Source organism: Agelaius tricolor, unplaced genomic scaffold (genome assembly GCF_023055355.1).
Source record: "Agelaius tricolor isolate 1412-34295 unplaced genomic scaffold, bAgeTri1.0.p SCAF_13, whole genome shotgun sequence".
Lineage (NCBI taxonomy): Eukaryota > Metazoa > Chordata > Aves > Passeriformes > Icteridae > Agelaius > Agelaius tricolor.
Genome location: NW_027269273.1, coordinates 8,289,542 through 8,305,011, shown reverse-complemented (window position 1 = coordinate 8,305,011; position 15,470 = coordinate 8,289,542). Strand labels below are relative to the sequence as shown.

General features: G+C 41.7%; 1 protein-coding gene across 1 annotated transcript in view; it reads right to left on the bottom strand.

The window, feature by feature from the left end:
- ANK3 (ankyrin 3) overlaps window positions 1-12,795 on the bottom strand; it is a 286,897-nt gene extending 274,102 nt beyond the window's left edge. Inside the window, exon 1 of the mRNA XM_071438639.1 lies at window positions 11,744-12,795. Coding sequence (XP_071294740.1) covers window positions 11,744-11,806 — 63 coding nt within the window. The 5' untranslated portion in view covers window positions 11,807-12,795. The remainder of the gene's footprint in view (window positions 1-11,743) is intronic.
- Window positions 12,796-15,470: the final 2,675 nt, after the last annotated feature.

Genomic DNA, 15,470 nt, shown 5'->3' with positions numbered 1-15,470 from the left:
CCCTCAACAGCAGCTGGAGGCACAGCAGCTGCTTCACAGGTCAGGAAAGCACTGCTCCTCCTGCACTGCATGACCTGCCAAAAAACACAGCAGCAGATCTCTTTAAAGGCAGCCAGCTTGCCTGCCTCATACTCAATTTTTATAGATTGCTAACCTCCTTTTCTTACTGCTACTGAGGTTTGCTGGTATGCTCTGGAAGCAATCTACCAAGTATCAAGTAGATAGGTTCCTTCCATTAAATGTAATTTCCAGAAAATGAGCCACGCTTAGCCCTGGTTTACAATCAGGTGTAAATACCAGGCTATGCAATCTGATGATAAAAACACCCACTCCAGAAATTAGGCAGAATCTGTGCTACTTTCTTCTCACTCAGAGTTTCCAGTACAGGGAACAGTGGGATGCTGCAGCCCACAGGAGCTCTCTTCCTCTCAAGGTCATTGCAAAGGGCTGCCCCTCCAAACTGGCCCTGCCTGCTTTGCATTTAATTTGACATTAGGGTCAGTTCTGCCACAATGGAGCTTCCTTAAAAATACATATGTATGTGTAGAGAAGTGAAAAACAAAGTGATGAGTGGCCCTATCTTAATTTTGTTTTCAAGATCTTACTGCAGCCAACACCTAAAAGCACAATTATGAGTGAATACAGAAATCAAAGGCTGGCTGTACAGCTCAGAGTGAAATATTCCATTGTAAAGGCATCTTTTCATTGAACACAGCTATAGATTTTCATAAATGAAAAGCCTGAGACATGACAAGGAGTAGGAAAGACACCATTCTCAGCTAAATACGTGTGTGTGTTACAAAGAAAAGGAGAAGGCACAGAGAGAGACAGGAAATCCCTGCATTAGGAAGTCAAGCCATGGCTATAACAAAAATACCTAGGAAGGATAAGCAGAATATTTGTAGTTGTGGACACCTACTTTACATCCAAGCAAACAGGGAACAGAGGCACGCAGTTGAGCTCATTACATAACAGACATCGCATCAAGAATAAGAGGTTTGGTGCAGCAAGAGAAAAGATGAATGTGGAAGCAAATAACCCTCCAGTTTTGCTGCATTTGGGGTTTTTTGGGTTCTTTTGGTTTCTGTTTTAAAGGCAACGCTAGAGGGCAATGCAGAACGAACCTGCATCCTGCACGTAATGCCCAGCTGGGTCTGCTCCAGAGTCTACACAAAGCACCCGTGGGCTCCTATCCCTGGGGCTTGGGAACTTCTTTAAGAAAATTTCCAATCTCTCGCCTGAAAGACGATTTTTGCTGTTTCCAGATATTTCACTTGATTTTTATTTTTTATAATACTAAGTTGCCAACAATGTGGTAATTTTACCAGGCTCAGCACAAATTTGGGCACACCACCACTTATGTGGCTGCTCAAACTGGTACATTTGAGGGCTGGATTAAAAAAAAATTGTTGCAGTTCTTGACTACAACAGTACTCCTGAATTCAATAAAAGAAGTTATGCTCCCGTTTAAGAGTTACTCTGAAAGACTGCCTTGGATTTTCTCTTCAATTTCTCTTTAATAGCATCGTGAATTAGGATGTTTCCGGCCACTATTTCACTTTCAAAAGTTCAGCTTTCAGACAAATCACCTACAGCCCTTACTGCAAATACAATACTTCAATATTCTCAACAGTTTCATCTATACCTGTGGATGAACAGACATCCTCTTTGGTTTTATTTTAAGTGCCAGCAGTTATCATCAAATACTTGCATTTATTGAGTTACTTAGTTGCTAAATTTAGTGCATTAGTTATGAGGCTCCATAACAAAATTTTTTATATCTTTTTAAAACTCCTCATAATTTTCACATTTTTAGAATATTTGTCCCATAGGTATATTTAAAAAAAAAAGTGCATGCTGAAATCTGCTTAAAGAGCAAAACTGAAAACCCAATAAACCATGTTTAACACAAGATTGCTGTATCTACTTGGGAACTTCATCTCTCAAATAGTTTGCTAGTAGGTGATTACAATATTGTAAGCACTACCCTTTTATTGTCATGTAAAATAAGCAGGCTTGAATCACCTAAGTCAAGCTGTACTTTAATTCAGATCCCTATCTTCCTTGCTATATACATTACCTGCCTGGTCTCTGTTACTTAAAACTATCATTACACTTATGCTCACATTACTTCTTTCTTTAAATAAAAGTCAACAATATACTTTTATGCTCCAGGGATCCATTCTAAAATAATATATAGCTTCATTTTCAGCTGGGACTGAATGATGAATGATAGAATGACTCTTCTGGCTGCAAAAGCAAAGCTATTTACTCATTTCACCTACCTAAGAAATACTTTTTCCTATTTTTGCCTTCCAAAACTATTTCAGCTGATGTTCCTAATGACAGAAAATTGTTTCTTACCAAGTGGCAAGGAATGCCAGGACTTTGCATGTGACTGGTGTGGAAGGAGCTCTAACACAAGACACAGTGCAGGATTGGTAGTAATAAAAGCAAACAGGTTAATTGCTTCCATTGTCACTTGTACTCTTTAGTTCTTCTTTTGAAGGAGCTGTACAAGATTTATGCAATGAACACACATGAAGAGCAAGAAATGCTCTAAATGAAACTTGTTTGAAAACTGAATTTAAACAAAAAAGTGATTGAGAAACCACTCTGTACCAAACAGGCTTAAATTTCTGGTGCCTGAATGACTGAAATAGGTAAACCTCACTGTGGTTTAGAGTGGACTGACGTCCTCATATTTTGGTTTTCTAAAATAAAAGGACTATTAAATAAAACCCCTCTTTGGGATGTGTCCTTCAGAGTCAATAGAATGTGCGTGGAACCAGCTGCCAGAATTACACAGACAATCTTTGATAACAAATTTTCAGCTGGAAAACTGTTCCAAGTGACATCACTTCATTTGCTAAGGCTTTCCCCTGTGTTAACGTCACACTGGCATTCTACAAATATTAATTAGTAATTAGTAGTGATTCTGCCTCCCAAGCAAACACAGACAACAGTAATTAAGTAAATGAAATTACAGGTCTGTTTAGGGGAGCAGGGAAAAGGGAAGAGCCCTCTGCATCATCCGCACAGCATTAACCCCATCTGAGGGAAGTACCTGTGCATCCCAAGCACTCTGCCCAAGGGCTCTGCATCCTGCATTCACATCCTGCACACCAGGGAGGGCCATCTCCACCAGGATGAATTTCATCCCCATTGCCTACAGCAGCTCCTGGTTTGGAGTGCTTCAGCAAACACCATTTATTCTCACAGGCTGCAAGGCCAGTATATCCATATCTCTTAGGAGGCACCACCCCAGCCCAAGGAAAAGCCTGGAAATGAGCACAGGAGGGTGAGTGTCCTCTCCCTGCTGCTGCCCAAGGAAATGCCACCACAGACGGACCTTCTGCTTCCAATTCCACCACCTCCCTCATTTCCCAGATTCTCCCATCCACCCCTCTTACACCAATTCCAAGATAATTAGCAACTCCCAGCACACTAGAACCACGCAGATTAAAAGGGTCTTATCAACATGTTCAAGAGCTTTTCAGAAAGATTCTTACTTTCTAGTTTAGAAACTGACTGACAGAAATTACTGATGGGATCTTGCCTAAAAAAGCATCAGCCACTCCTTGACTAAGGAATGACTTAAAAACATCACACAAATATCAGGCAGTACAAGCAAATACTGTTGGTATTCTTTTTATCTTTTGGGTTTCATATAATTTCATTAAGACCAAAATTGATAAAATTGCTCACTGCACATTATTCCATGAATGACACAGCTTGCAGTGATCTGTTTGACACAAATATAAACTCACACCAAACTAGAAGAAGGCCACAGACACCTCAGTAGTACATAATGGTTATATAGCCATTATTACCCTAAAAAGCTTTATTCCCATCAAACAGCAGTTTTAAACAAAGCCATGAAAGAGATTTAATGGTGAATATGAAGAACCACATTTCATTATATTATTCCCTTTCTTAATGCAAGATACTTTAAAAAATTATTCAGACAAATCAATCCTTGTTTACATTCACAAATTGCTAATGCACCATAGAGAATTCTCAGCATACACAATCTCTTGTGAGCACAAACCTGAAATAAGTCTCTGATGGTAACACCTTAAGTGTCTTAAACATCGTTATCTATGCATTTAATTTAGGCATAGTAAGACACGGGGTGTCTTACATCACAAAGAAATGCTAAATAAAATATACATGTGTAGTTTTACCCTACCTAGCCAATCAATTCCTCACCTTCCATGCTAAGGGAAAAATGCCACGTTTGCCCCGTGCTGGTTTGGGAAAGAAAGGATAGCAAAGTTCATGCCTGTTGCCATTTATCCAGCAAATACTTTCAATTAACTGAGGCAGCACCTGGCAGCCACTGGAATGCAACAACCTGCACCTCCATTAGCAAGTGACAAACTAACTGGGAGACATTGTGGCAATTATTGTTTCTGTAAAAATTCATTACTATTACACATCCTCCAAACTTCAAGTCTGAGGTCTTTAGAAGAGTGATCAATGAGAATTCATTACATTATTGGCTTGATCAGATACCAAAAAGCTTCATGACTTGAAATAAGGACCTAACACCAATTTAATAAAATGTTTTTATACAGCATTAGGATTTCAATCCTGAAGGTGAACCTTTCTGACAAGGGAAAGATCCAACTGCCAGGCATGGTGTCCTGTTTTCAGCATGTAAAGTTAATAGGGAGCCTCAGTAACATCTACTTTTTCAGCTTAAACTCCTTAATTGCCTACTTCTGTAATTATCTCTTCCCTGCTAAGCTATCTTGCTATTTTCAACAGAAAGAAGGGATAGAAGTAGCTCCCTCCTAGCAGGGTGTTGGCTCTCTACACCCTAGAACTCAGCACAGCACCATCCCCTACTCTACCTAGAGTCAGCCAGAGGTGAAGGAAAGCTGCAGGTTCCAACACCACCTCCACAAGAAGCTGGAAATGAGGTGAGGAGGCTGAGGAACAAGCCCATGCTCAGTCAGGGTTATGCAGATATACAGGCTCTTGTTAGGAATTCAAAGGGGGATGCCCAGATGTAGTTAGTTTTCTCAATCTGTGATTGACAGTTTGATCAAAGTATTTTTAGCTTAAGTGACAACCATTACATAACTGTGATAAGCACTTCAACACCTACCAGACCTACCTAGGCACTATCACTGAGACCTACTGAATTCTGTGGCTGCATCAGTCAGGGCTTGGAAAAAGGAGAACAGAGACCCTTGAGATTCTAAGGAAAGGTCTCCATAGGACCCAAACTAATTTGAAGTTTACAGAGGGCTTTAATAAAGGCTGTTACAAAAACTTGGATATTGGTCCCTGTCACACTGATGACTGCAGAACTGCAGGATGGAGCTGGAGCTGATCCACTGTGCCTCTTGCAGCCCAAACCCACTTTCTGTAATCAAATCTAATTGTAACCTAATTGTACTTAAAACAATTTACTGCAAAGGAGACAACCTGGCCTGGACAGTAAGTGCCCAGCTTATGGAGCAGGAGACACTGGAAGTCCTCCAGCAACCAACCAAGTCATGCTGGAACACCTCCCACTGTGCTCCTGCTCTGCCACCCTGCACCACCAGGGAAAGGGACTGCTCAGGGAGCCTCACTCCTGCGGGTGGCAGAGGGTGTGAAAACACACAGGCTCCATTCTGGAGAGGGAAAACCCTCTATAAAGGGGCAGTGCAACACGAGGGAGAGAACAGAAGGTTCAACCCACACATGGACTCAAGGCCATCAGCTTCCTGATGGAGGACATGCACTGATATGGTCATCCAATAGAGGGAATAGCTCAGAAAACCAGTGAGGAGATGCTGAAAGAAAAATTTAGAAACAAAAAGGGAGAAGCCAGCACATCCCTTAGAAAGAAGGCAGCATGGGGAAGTGAGTGGTCCTACAGCAGCTCCTTGAAACCAGGAGGAGATTGACACAAAAGAGGCAGAATTTGGTGAAGAGAAAAAAAATAAATCAACTGAAGCACTTTCCCACAATTATGCTTCAACTTCTTAGACCTATCCATCAGAAAGACAAGAACTGTTCACACATGAATTTTCTGGGAAAAGTTCAAAACTGTAGGATGAACTTGTGTCACATGATCCAGTAATCTAACTCAGGTTTCATGTTCTCTCACAAACTGCAAGATTCCTCTGTAAAAAAAGAGAAACCATTGTTTTTTCAGCAGGTTCAGCAGGAGTGGTAATTGAGCAGCAAGATGGAAGGACTGTCACTCAAGTTACAAGTTGTGTCACTTATCCAGAGCAAATTATTTTAAAAACATGAGTAACATAACACACCATGCTGTTTCATTTCATATAGACTATAACAACCTCTGCCTACAATTTCTGAACCATACATGCCCAGGGGCCAGGAGCTGTGACTAATACTACCAAAGGTTGACGTTATCCATTAGAGTATTTCCTCCAGGGAAAAGGGACGTTTGAAATGGGTACTTTCAAAACAGTAGGATTTGTACCTTTCCATTCCATATGCTTTCTTTTGCTCCAGTATGATAAAAGACAAAGGTATCACATGTGCTGAAGTGCTTCCAGTCAGAGTGACAGGAATCAATGCATTTTAATTATTCTCTGTCAATTCAGAAAACTGAGATGGCAAGAAAATGCAAATGTGTTTGATTCAGGGGAAAACTGTTTTAAACCCTAAAGTTTCAGAAAACAATTAGGTTTAAGAATAGTCATAATGATTGAAAACTACCCCATTCCACTGCTCCTGGACATTTACTATTTGGAAATGCAAATGAGGAGTATCTTCTAGAAGTTCCAGGGGCTCTTGGTTTCCTCTTCAATATATGTGTTTTGTTTCCTCTTTAATATATGTGCTGAAAACATGAGGTTAAAAATCTAGAACATCAATAAAATGGATGCTAAAGCCGAACAAGTAGAAATTTGCAAGCAAGGCCAATCCAAACCTATTTATCATGCACCAAATTCAATTTTCAGCATTGGATGTATTGACATACTAAGGATTAAGACTATCACCATATAATTAAATTTAAATCTATAAGAACCATTTCTCATCCACAGAAACTTGAAATTAACAACATAGTATAAAGTTTATTTACCAAGACAAGAATAGATATGGTTTCCTTATAGAGCCTAATTGCATTTTGTTTCACAAATCTAAGCAGATTTTCATTTCTCAGCTTGTCAGGAAAAACCCAAATTTAGAAATCAATTTACACTCCACATAATAACTTAATTTTATGAATAAATTAAAAGCTACAAAACTCTTCAGAAAAGTCTACCATGAGCATTTGCTTCACCATTAGCAATGAGCTCTTCTCTAGTGGGAGCAAAAAGCAGTGAAGGCTCTCCCCCACCAACAATAATGTGCATGGGAACTGAAGCAACCACATTAGCAAATCTGGTGGTAAAAGACAGCTTGGAAAGAAGTGCAACACCACCACAAATCTCTGAAACAGAACAGGACTGTTCATCTCGTCATGACAAAAGCTGGTGTTCACAGGTGCTGAATTATGACCACCAGAAGATCCACACACACAGAGAGGAATCATTGACCAAATAACAATGAAATGCCAAGAGCTCAGGCCCCCTGATATTGGCTCCACTGAAATCAGTGATGTTCTTTCAGGAGAGACAGGCTTTGCTTGTAAAGGACCTGCTCCAGCTCCGCCAGAGTCATGGACAGCTCAGACCACTACTGATCTTACAGTGGGGAATAGCTCAACACACCCAGGAGCCTCTCACCTCTCAGCACACCTGTCCCCACACAAATTGAAATTTCTGTCCCTTGAAATTTCTCATGCAAAGACACACTGCTGACCAGACTTTCAGCAGTGTGCCACAACGGAAGAGTCCCTCTGGAGACTGCCACTAATGCTGCTGAGTCAAACCTTGGAGCTACGACAGAGCAAATGTCCCTGGCAGAGATTGCAAAGTGTGTTCCCAGTGCAGTGAGCCCAGGGCGTTGGCTCAAGAAAAGTGGATTGAGCTAAACTGCCTATTAGTCCAAAAAGCAATGCTGGCTGCCCTAAACAGCCTGACCCAAAGCACTGGTTTTTCACCTGCTGCATAAACAGCTGGCTCTTCCCTGCACAAGGCATTCGATTTTGATAGAAAGCAATGGAACACAATGCTGAAATCATGCTACAGTGATCAACTAAGCAAGGCAGACAGGTGAATTAATAAACAGATTAGACTGACCTTAAGAGGTCAGTGTGAGCTCTCTCCTGTGTACTTTTAAGAAACTCTATTTAGACATTTCTCTTAGGAGTTTCCATCACTGATTTACGCAATACGTACACCAAGAGACATCAGCAACAGTAATTGTGCAGGTTTTCTAAAGATCCTGGAGGAGGCAGAGGAAGAAGGCGAAACAAAAGATTCCTCAAAACAAAAAATACGCATTTTCAGCAAAGTTCCTGGTACGAGAGTTTAATGTGAAATTTCCCACTTCTCAGAAGTGACTGATGCCCAGCAAATAACCATGAAATGAAGTGGAAAAAAAATTACTACAGAAGTTTTGAGCTGGTCTAATTTTGTTTTTTAATTCCTACACTTCTGATTATCTTTTAAAGTTTCAGAGGACCAAGGAATTTTCATGGCTAATTTCATTCTTGCAGTTTGAAGGGGAAGAGGAAAGAATACTCTTTTGTTAAAAAGCAAAGCACATCTCACATCTCTAATGACAGCTGAGTTCAGTGCTCTCCTATAAATGAGATTCCAGAATTTACTGGAAAGTGATGACACAAACATCCAGGATAAAGCTCCTCCATAACACCTAGGGATTCAAGTTGGCTGTTTCAAAACACTGACACTGTAAAAGTGTGGCTGGAAATTGCAGGACAACTGAAGCTCAGGCACAAGAGGCACAGGCGGGAGGAAGGGTAGGGAGGAACCCTGAAGGATGAAGCAGAGAAACTAATTAGGCTTCCTATTCCATCAGAGCTAATCCTGCCCAGTGTAGCCTCAGCAATAAATATTGATGTGATACTTTCATCATCCTTTGAAAGCTGTATCCCCACTGAATACCACGGTGCTAAAACAAAGCATTGTTCTGCTTTCATCTAAATTGTCCATCCTTCATAACAAATCTCAGTGACACCTCCTGGGTGGTTTCTTATCTTTATCCTCCCCACCATGCTTTATTTTCAGCATACTTGCTGAAAATCTATTCCTTTGGCCAATCTGTTCTAAATGCAGACCTGCTGCATGTCTTTATGCTCACAAGTGAGATCCTGTTTGCCAGGTGAAGGCTAATTTTTGAGGTACAACCTAATCACATAACTCTGGAAGATCTGAACACACACTGCTGATTGCATTTTCCCTATAGCCAATGGTGTGACCTTTCCCTTGCTGCCCCTGATGCATATTTATTTCAGAAATTGTGTAAGAACAGGAAAACCAAGAGTGGATGAAGAGGGAATGGGATATGAACAGCAGTCAAAGAGCAGAAGGAAGAATTGCCACCACTCAACTCTAGAGATAAACGAGACAGAAGGCAAGGGAAAGGCTAAATATGGAGAAAGCACAGCTGCCAGGAAATGAAGCATCTAAAGAGAACAGGAAGGCAGGAAATACCCATTTCAGGATACCCTCTTTGGGATGGACAGGTGGCATAACTCTCTGGAACCACAGACCCAGTTAAGTTTTCACCTGGCTCAGGAGTTTACAGCCAAACACCATTTGTTTATCTAACTCCTGTCTTGCTTAGGTCAGTATTGCTCTTCAAGTACACCTTCACTGGCCATTCAGGGATTCAACTTCTGAATCAAAACAATAAATTTAAAACCTTCCCCCAAACACACTGTGAAAAGAAGGGTAAATTCCTGCCAAGACCAGAAAAATGATTGCTGCCTGTTTAAAACAGAGTAATTCCTTCCCATCAGGCCATCCTGGGTCCAGCCCATGTCTAACACTGACATGGAAGCAGCCTTAACATGCAACTAGTCACAAGAGACATGCTCCAGCCCAACCCAGCACATCCCAGCTGCCTCCAGGATTCCAACTGCACGGAGGAAACACCAGACTGAGGAGGGGAACATGGCTTGCTGCAGGTTTGAGCAGCTGCAGGCACCCCATGTTGACAGGCAAAGGTCTGCAGTCACACCCTGGCGCCGGCTGCAGCTCATGCGGCGAGGGCTCGAGGCACCAAGGGCAGCCTTTCCCTCACCTCACAGGACATGGAGCACTGGGGCTGTGTCCTTGGCTCACAGCAGGAGCTCACAAATGTAAACCTGTCCCCCTGTTTCCTCCAGCCACCCCCCAGGCACCAATGACACCGCTCCAGTCACCAGAGGGGGGATTTGGGCAGGGCAGCTGTGCCCACAGAGGCATCACCTTTTCTAGGTGACAATACAAGCAGACCAGCCATTGCTGGAATAGCAGGTCAGACCCCAAAGTTTGTTTAATCCTAAATCCCCTGGGCTGCTCTGTGTTGTTGGGAGTTGGGCTGGTCCTCTAGAATACAGGGATCATCGCTGTGAGCTTCAGCCATAGAAACTGGTGCATGCTATAAAACTGTAACCACATTGTTGGACACCATAAAAGCAATTTCTATAACATGGTAAAATATTAACAATTTCGATAGCATGGTCAAATATTAACAGGCAAAACTCTAAAACCACCCCAGAATTTAGGTGTAAATGTATCTCCTAGTCCTGAGGCAACCTATCATCCCTGACAGAAACATATGTCAGGAAGGTATCCTAATTTACCATTAAAAGTGATTTCAATTATATCTTTCCATGCCTCCTTCCAAAGCTGCTCTTTGCAATTCTGGGAGAATAGAAGGGCCAATATGGTTTAATTTGCTTTTTCAACAACCTCTACTGAATCCTTCACCAAGGAAATGGATTAACTATGAGGCTGTCATACACTTTCACATGGTAGGAAGGCAAACACATGCTCAGAAAATAAAGGGTGGGAGTCTGGATATATTCTCTGCAACAATGATAAACCTTTCAGATGTCTTTTTCTACAGCAGTCAAGGGAACTCGCATTATAAATTAAGATACCAAGTTAATATTTAAAACAAGTTAGAAAAAGCTGAAGAAGTGTACTTCCTAGATTTAGCCATCTGGTTTTTGAGTATAAACACATAAAAATCATCCATTTCCAAGTGGGAGGTAGAAATTACATGGATATCAGGAAAGCAAAAAACTGCAACATAGAAGGTAATCATCAAATTTGTCTTTTAAGCAGAGTTTCAGGCAAAAGGCTTACGCCATAAGAGAAATCAGTCTCAATGAAACTGGAATCTTATCCCAGAATTTAATTGATCACAATATTTTCAAGCCCCAAAAAATATACAAAATATACAAGACTGATCAAAGTGACACACAGCAAAAAACATAGCTTTCATAAGATTAATGCTTATTGTAAACTTGTTTTTCTTAGCCATGTCCAGAATATTCATTTACATGAGCACATGTTGATTATCAGTCTCTCCTTTCAAATAGGCTTCGTTCAGATACCTGTTTATTTGTAATCCTGTGTTTGGAATACACTATGAAAACTATAATCATATTGAAATTCTGTAACTAACATATATTTAGAGGCAGGAATACTAAAATAATGCAAAACAACTGAGTTGCAATGGTAATACTGATTCCAGCAAAGAACACACCCATCAGCATCTAGCACAAACAGAACCATCCTGATTCTACCACCATCCTTATTCAAAACAAATTATCAAACCAAAGCCACTCCACACCCAGAAGCAAATAGGTTGAACACAAAATGAGTCAAAAACACAATTACGGCAGCCTGTCTGTACAGGGAGTTACCTTTTTTCCTTTCTTTTTCCTGTGAGCTGGTTTAGTATTCTTCTCCTTTGCTTCCTCACTCATTTTTCAGCAGGTGAATGTACAGGGGGAAAAGGGGAATAAAGGAGATCACTGCTTGTATTCCAACATGCAAAGCCACTCAAGTATTCACAGCGCTGAAGCCAAAGTCCATCTGCTGACGCCTCTCAGAGCAGTAACAGAATAGCTGCTTTAAAGGCAGCCCCTGCTCCTCCTGCTCCGCCGGGAATCGCTCTGCGAGACCCGGGCTGCTCTCACATCAGTCCGAAAAGCAAAGGCGTTTTCCTCTCTCGACCTCAGGCAGTCTTTACTCCCGAGACAAGATCTCGTCCACGTTTCCCCTTCCTCTGGAAGGGCGCTGATGAGCCGGGCAGCGATCAGCGATGGGCGGCGGGCGCTGGCGGCTCCGGCGGGGCTCACTCACTCACCCAGCCCAGGGTGATTCTCCTTTCCTCGCAGGCACGGAGAGCCAGCCCCAATCGCTCGGACTGCCGCTCGCGTACAATACCGACATGTGTTGAATGCATCAGGGCATACCAGAAAAGGAAGCCTCCAAGAGTGATAAAAGATCAGGTTACTGGATCTTAAAGCCACTCCCAGGCAGATTCGAACAATAAAAGGCACAACGCGGTGCCGAAGAAATTGCTAGATGAGATGTTGGCGTTTCCAACAGCTCTAGATCCCCGTCCAAAGGACCCGAAAATTGCCACTCTGAACAATAAGCTTTGCGATATTAATTATTCATCTGATAAAAGCAGCGACAGCGTTCCAGCAAGACACACGTTTACAACTATTCCTGCCTGTGCGAGCTCGCTCCTCCCTGGTTCGCCTGTTCCTGTGACAGGATTCACAGAGTCCCTGCAAAGGCAGCTCTCCCTCTCCCTCTCACACACAAGTGTTACGTGCCTCATGTATGTGCACGACGGGTAAGTCACAGATCATGTTTCTACATGCTGCCACCTACTCCGCTGAATGCTTTGGCTACTTCCCTGCAAGTCTCATGGAAAAATAAATAAATAAATAAACAAAGCAGGAGAGGCCAGAGATTCAGAGCAGCTATTCTCTCCCCTCTGTGCCCATTAAGACATATGAGACACAGCCCACAGGTTACCAACAGCCATGACAGCAGCCATCCAACACGTCTGAATGATGTCATCACCACATTTCAGGCTGTGCACCTCTTTAGGCACAGCCACACATTCCTGCAGTGCCCCTCAGGATCCCCTCCAGGGTAGGTGAGAGGGTGGAACAGGTATCACACATCCTGCAGCAGCCCTATCCTCTGTGCTCGTGCTGCAGAATGCTAATCTGCCCGTTTTTTGGGTGAAATCAGTCACATCAGGGGTTGTTGACAGAAGTGACAATGACAGGGTTTGCTGTGTTGTCGTTTTGCTGGGGGATTAGGGGGTGGGGGCGATGTTTGGCTTTCTGTTTGTTTGCATGTTGAGGTTTTCCTTGAACAGGCAAGGACCAATTAATACATGCATTTTGGGGGTGGCTGAGGTTCATATCAGGATCCTCCTGCCTTGCCTCTTGCCGATCTTCTCGCCCTTCACCCTCCTTTCAGCAGCATTTCACTCACGACAAACAGCATGCGTACCACAGACTAAGAAAAGAAGAAGATGTAATGCACTGATTCATAATGCTATTTGCCTGAAAGCTTTCTCCTTGGATCATTCCCTACAAGTGAATTTCAGTGAGCCACCACAACAGCACCATCAGATGGAGGCTGTTTTCCCTGTGCTGGCAACAAGTCCCTGTGCTCACCGTCTCCATGGGCTGGAAACAAACTGGCACCACCTGACCTGGGGCTCCAAACTGGGGATTTGATTCCCCACATCAGCCTGGCAAGGTTGGTATTCTGAGGAACTGCACCTCATACAGTGCACAGTTTAAATAAACACTGTCAAAACACTACCCAAAATTAACCTTGAATCTTCATTTAAGTCACTGACATATGATGGAATTCATACTTACAGACGATATTCTGGTACAAAGCACAAATACTGTTGATAATGCACAGGAATTTCATTTTCACAGGCAGTTTGTTTTTAATGGCCATATCAGAGAACGAAAAAGCACCCCAGCCTTTGCCAATTTCAACATTTTTCTATATGTTATGCTACAAACTAAACTGCTCTCTGCTGGTTAACAGTGGGTAAAACAATGCTTAAACAATCAAAATAACATCCCATCCTTAATGCACGTACAAAGCAAACCTTCTCTCTTCAAGACAATTTTCTACCACGCAGGCATCCACGTGGCCAACACATTGTTTTCTGAATTAAGTCCATATAGGTAGAGTTAAAGTACAATTAACTGTGTGTCCTTAAAAAAAAGTTCAGGCTTGGATCCCTTACACTAGCTAGCTAGAAGAAAGCCTCTAATTTGTGGCATGCTTAGCTAATTGTATGCACAAGAAGCAATTTTGTATTACTTTTTAAATTAACACATTATAAACAGTCATGCTTCTTCTGGAATAAAAAAAAGGAAAAAAACGGCCACTTCCCCGAGCAACTTGTTGGCTGTCAGATGCTGACACCTTCAAACCATGTCCTGATCTCAGGCAGCCAATGCAGGAATATCACAGGCTCCCACTGAACTTTGGTTATTCCAATGGGTACCTCCAAGTCCAGCCCATGAGGTGGAAACTGATTTTAGGTTTTGTTTTTTTACACATTACATCCTGTCCTTAACTCCGGTAGCACTGAAGCTATTGAATTATCAGTGCCCTACTTCAGAACCCCTTTAATTTTTCATGTTTTCTCTCTCATTTTAACACAAATGAGTAATCTCCCAAGAAATGGTACATTTAGAATGTGAAAGAAAAATCTAGATAAGCAAAAGAAGAATTTTATAGTCACAAGATGCTCAGAGAGGTAGGAAAAGCTCTTACACTCCTCTCCTCCAATATTGCTCAGCTAACCATAGCAACCCTCCTGAAAAGAAATGTAACGAATCTCTCTTCTACCACTTGAAATAATCATTCATCTGTCAACATTTAGACACTTTTATGAGGTCTTCTTTTTCATTTACTCCTTACCTCAAAAAATTTGTCAAGCTCTTATACTCTAGGTAAGGAGGCAGAAGAGGCAGCTAAGTACTAGATACTAGAGTACTCAATAGAAATACACAACAGATTTCTTAGGAAAGGCTTTAGGAAGGAAATCAAAAAAAAGAATAAATCATTTTTCCTTCTTCAAATCATGCCTTTCAACTTTATTCCTCTGCAGAGCCACAAATTAACTTTGATAGTAAAACTACTATCAAGTGACTGCTGACATCAGTCCGTCTCTAAATTACACTATGGAAATTATTCAGATTATCCTTCTTCTATCCCTAGGCTCTTGGCATACTCAGTGTAACTCTGTGCATTTAGATGCCTAAGGCAACTGAAATGGAATAAGAAATGCCAAACAAGACTGCCTGGAAAAATTAAGATTTTCAAAAGTCTCTGATGCATATTAAAGTGTGTCACAAGCAAAAAACTTAAGCTTAAAAATACTCCGCATTTTTCACAAACAACAGAAGACAAGGAAAATTTAAAGTTTTAGAAATTAGCCTGAAGGAAAAAAAAACCAAACAAAACTAAGAGCAAATACCAGGGCAGAATTACCTTAAAATATGCTAAGGAAGCATTGGCATTCAGAAAGAACATATGCTTAAAGACACTGCAGTAATGCTATGATCAAAGCAGCAGTCCAATAAA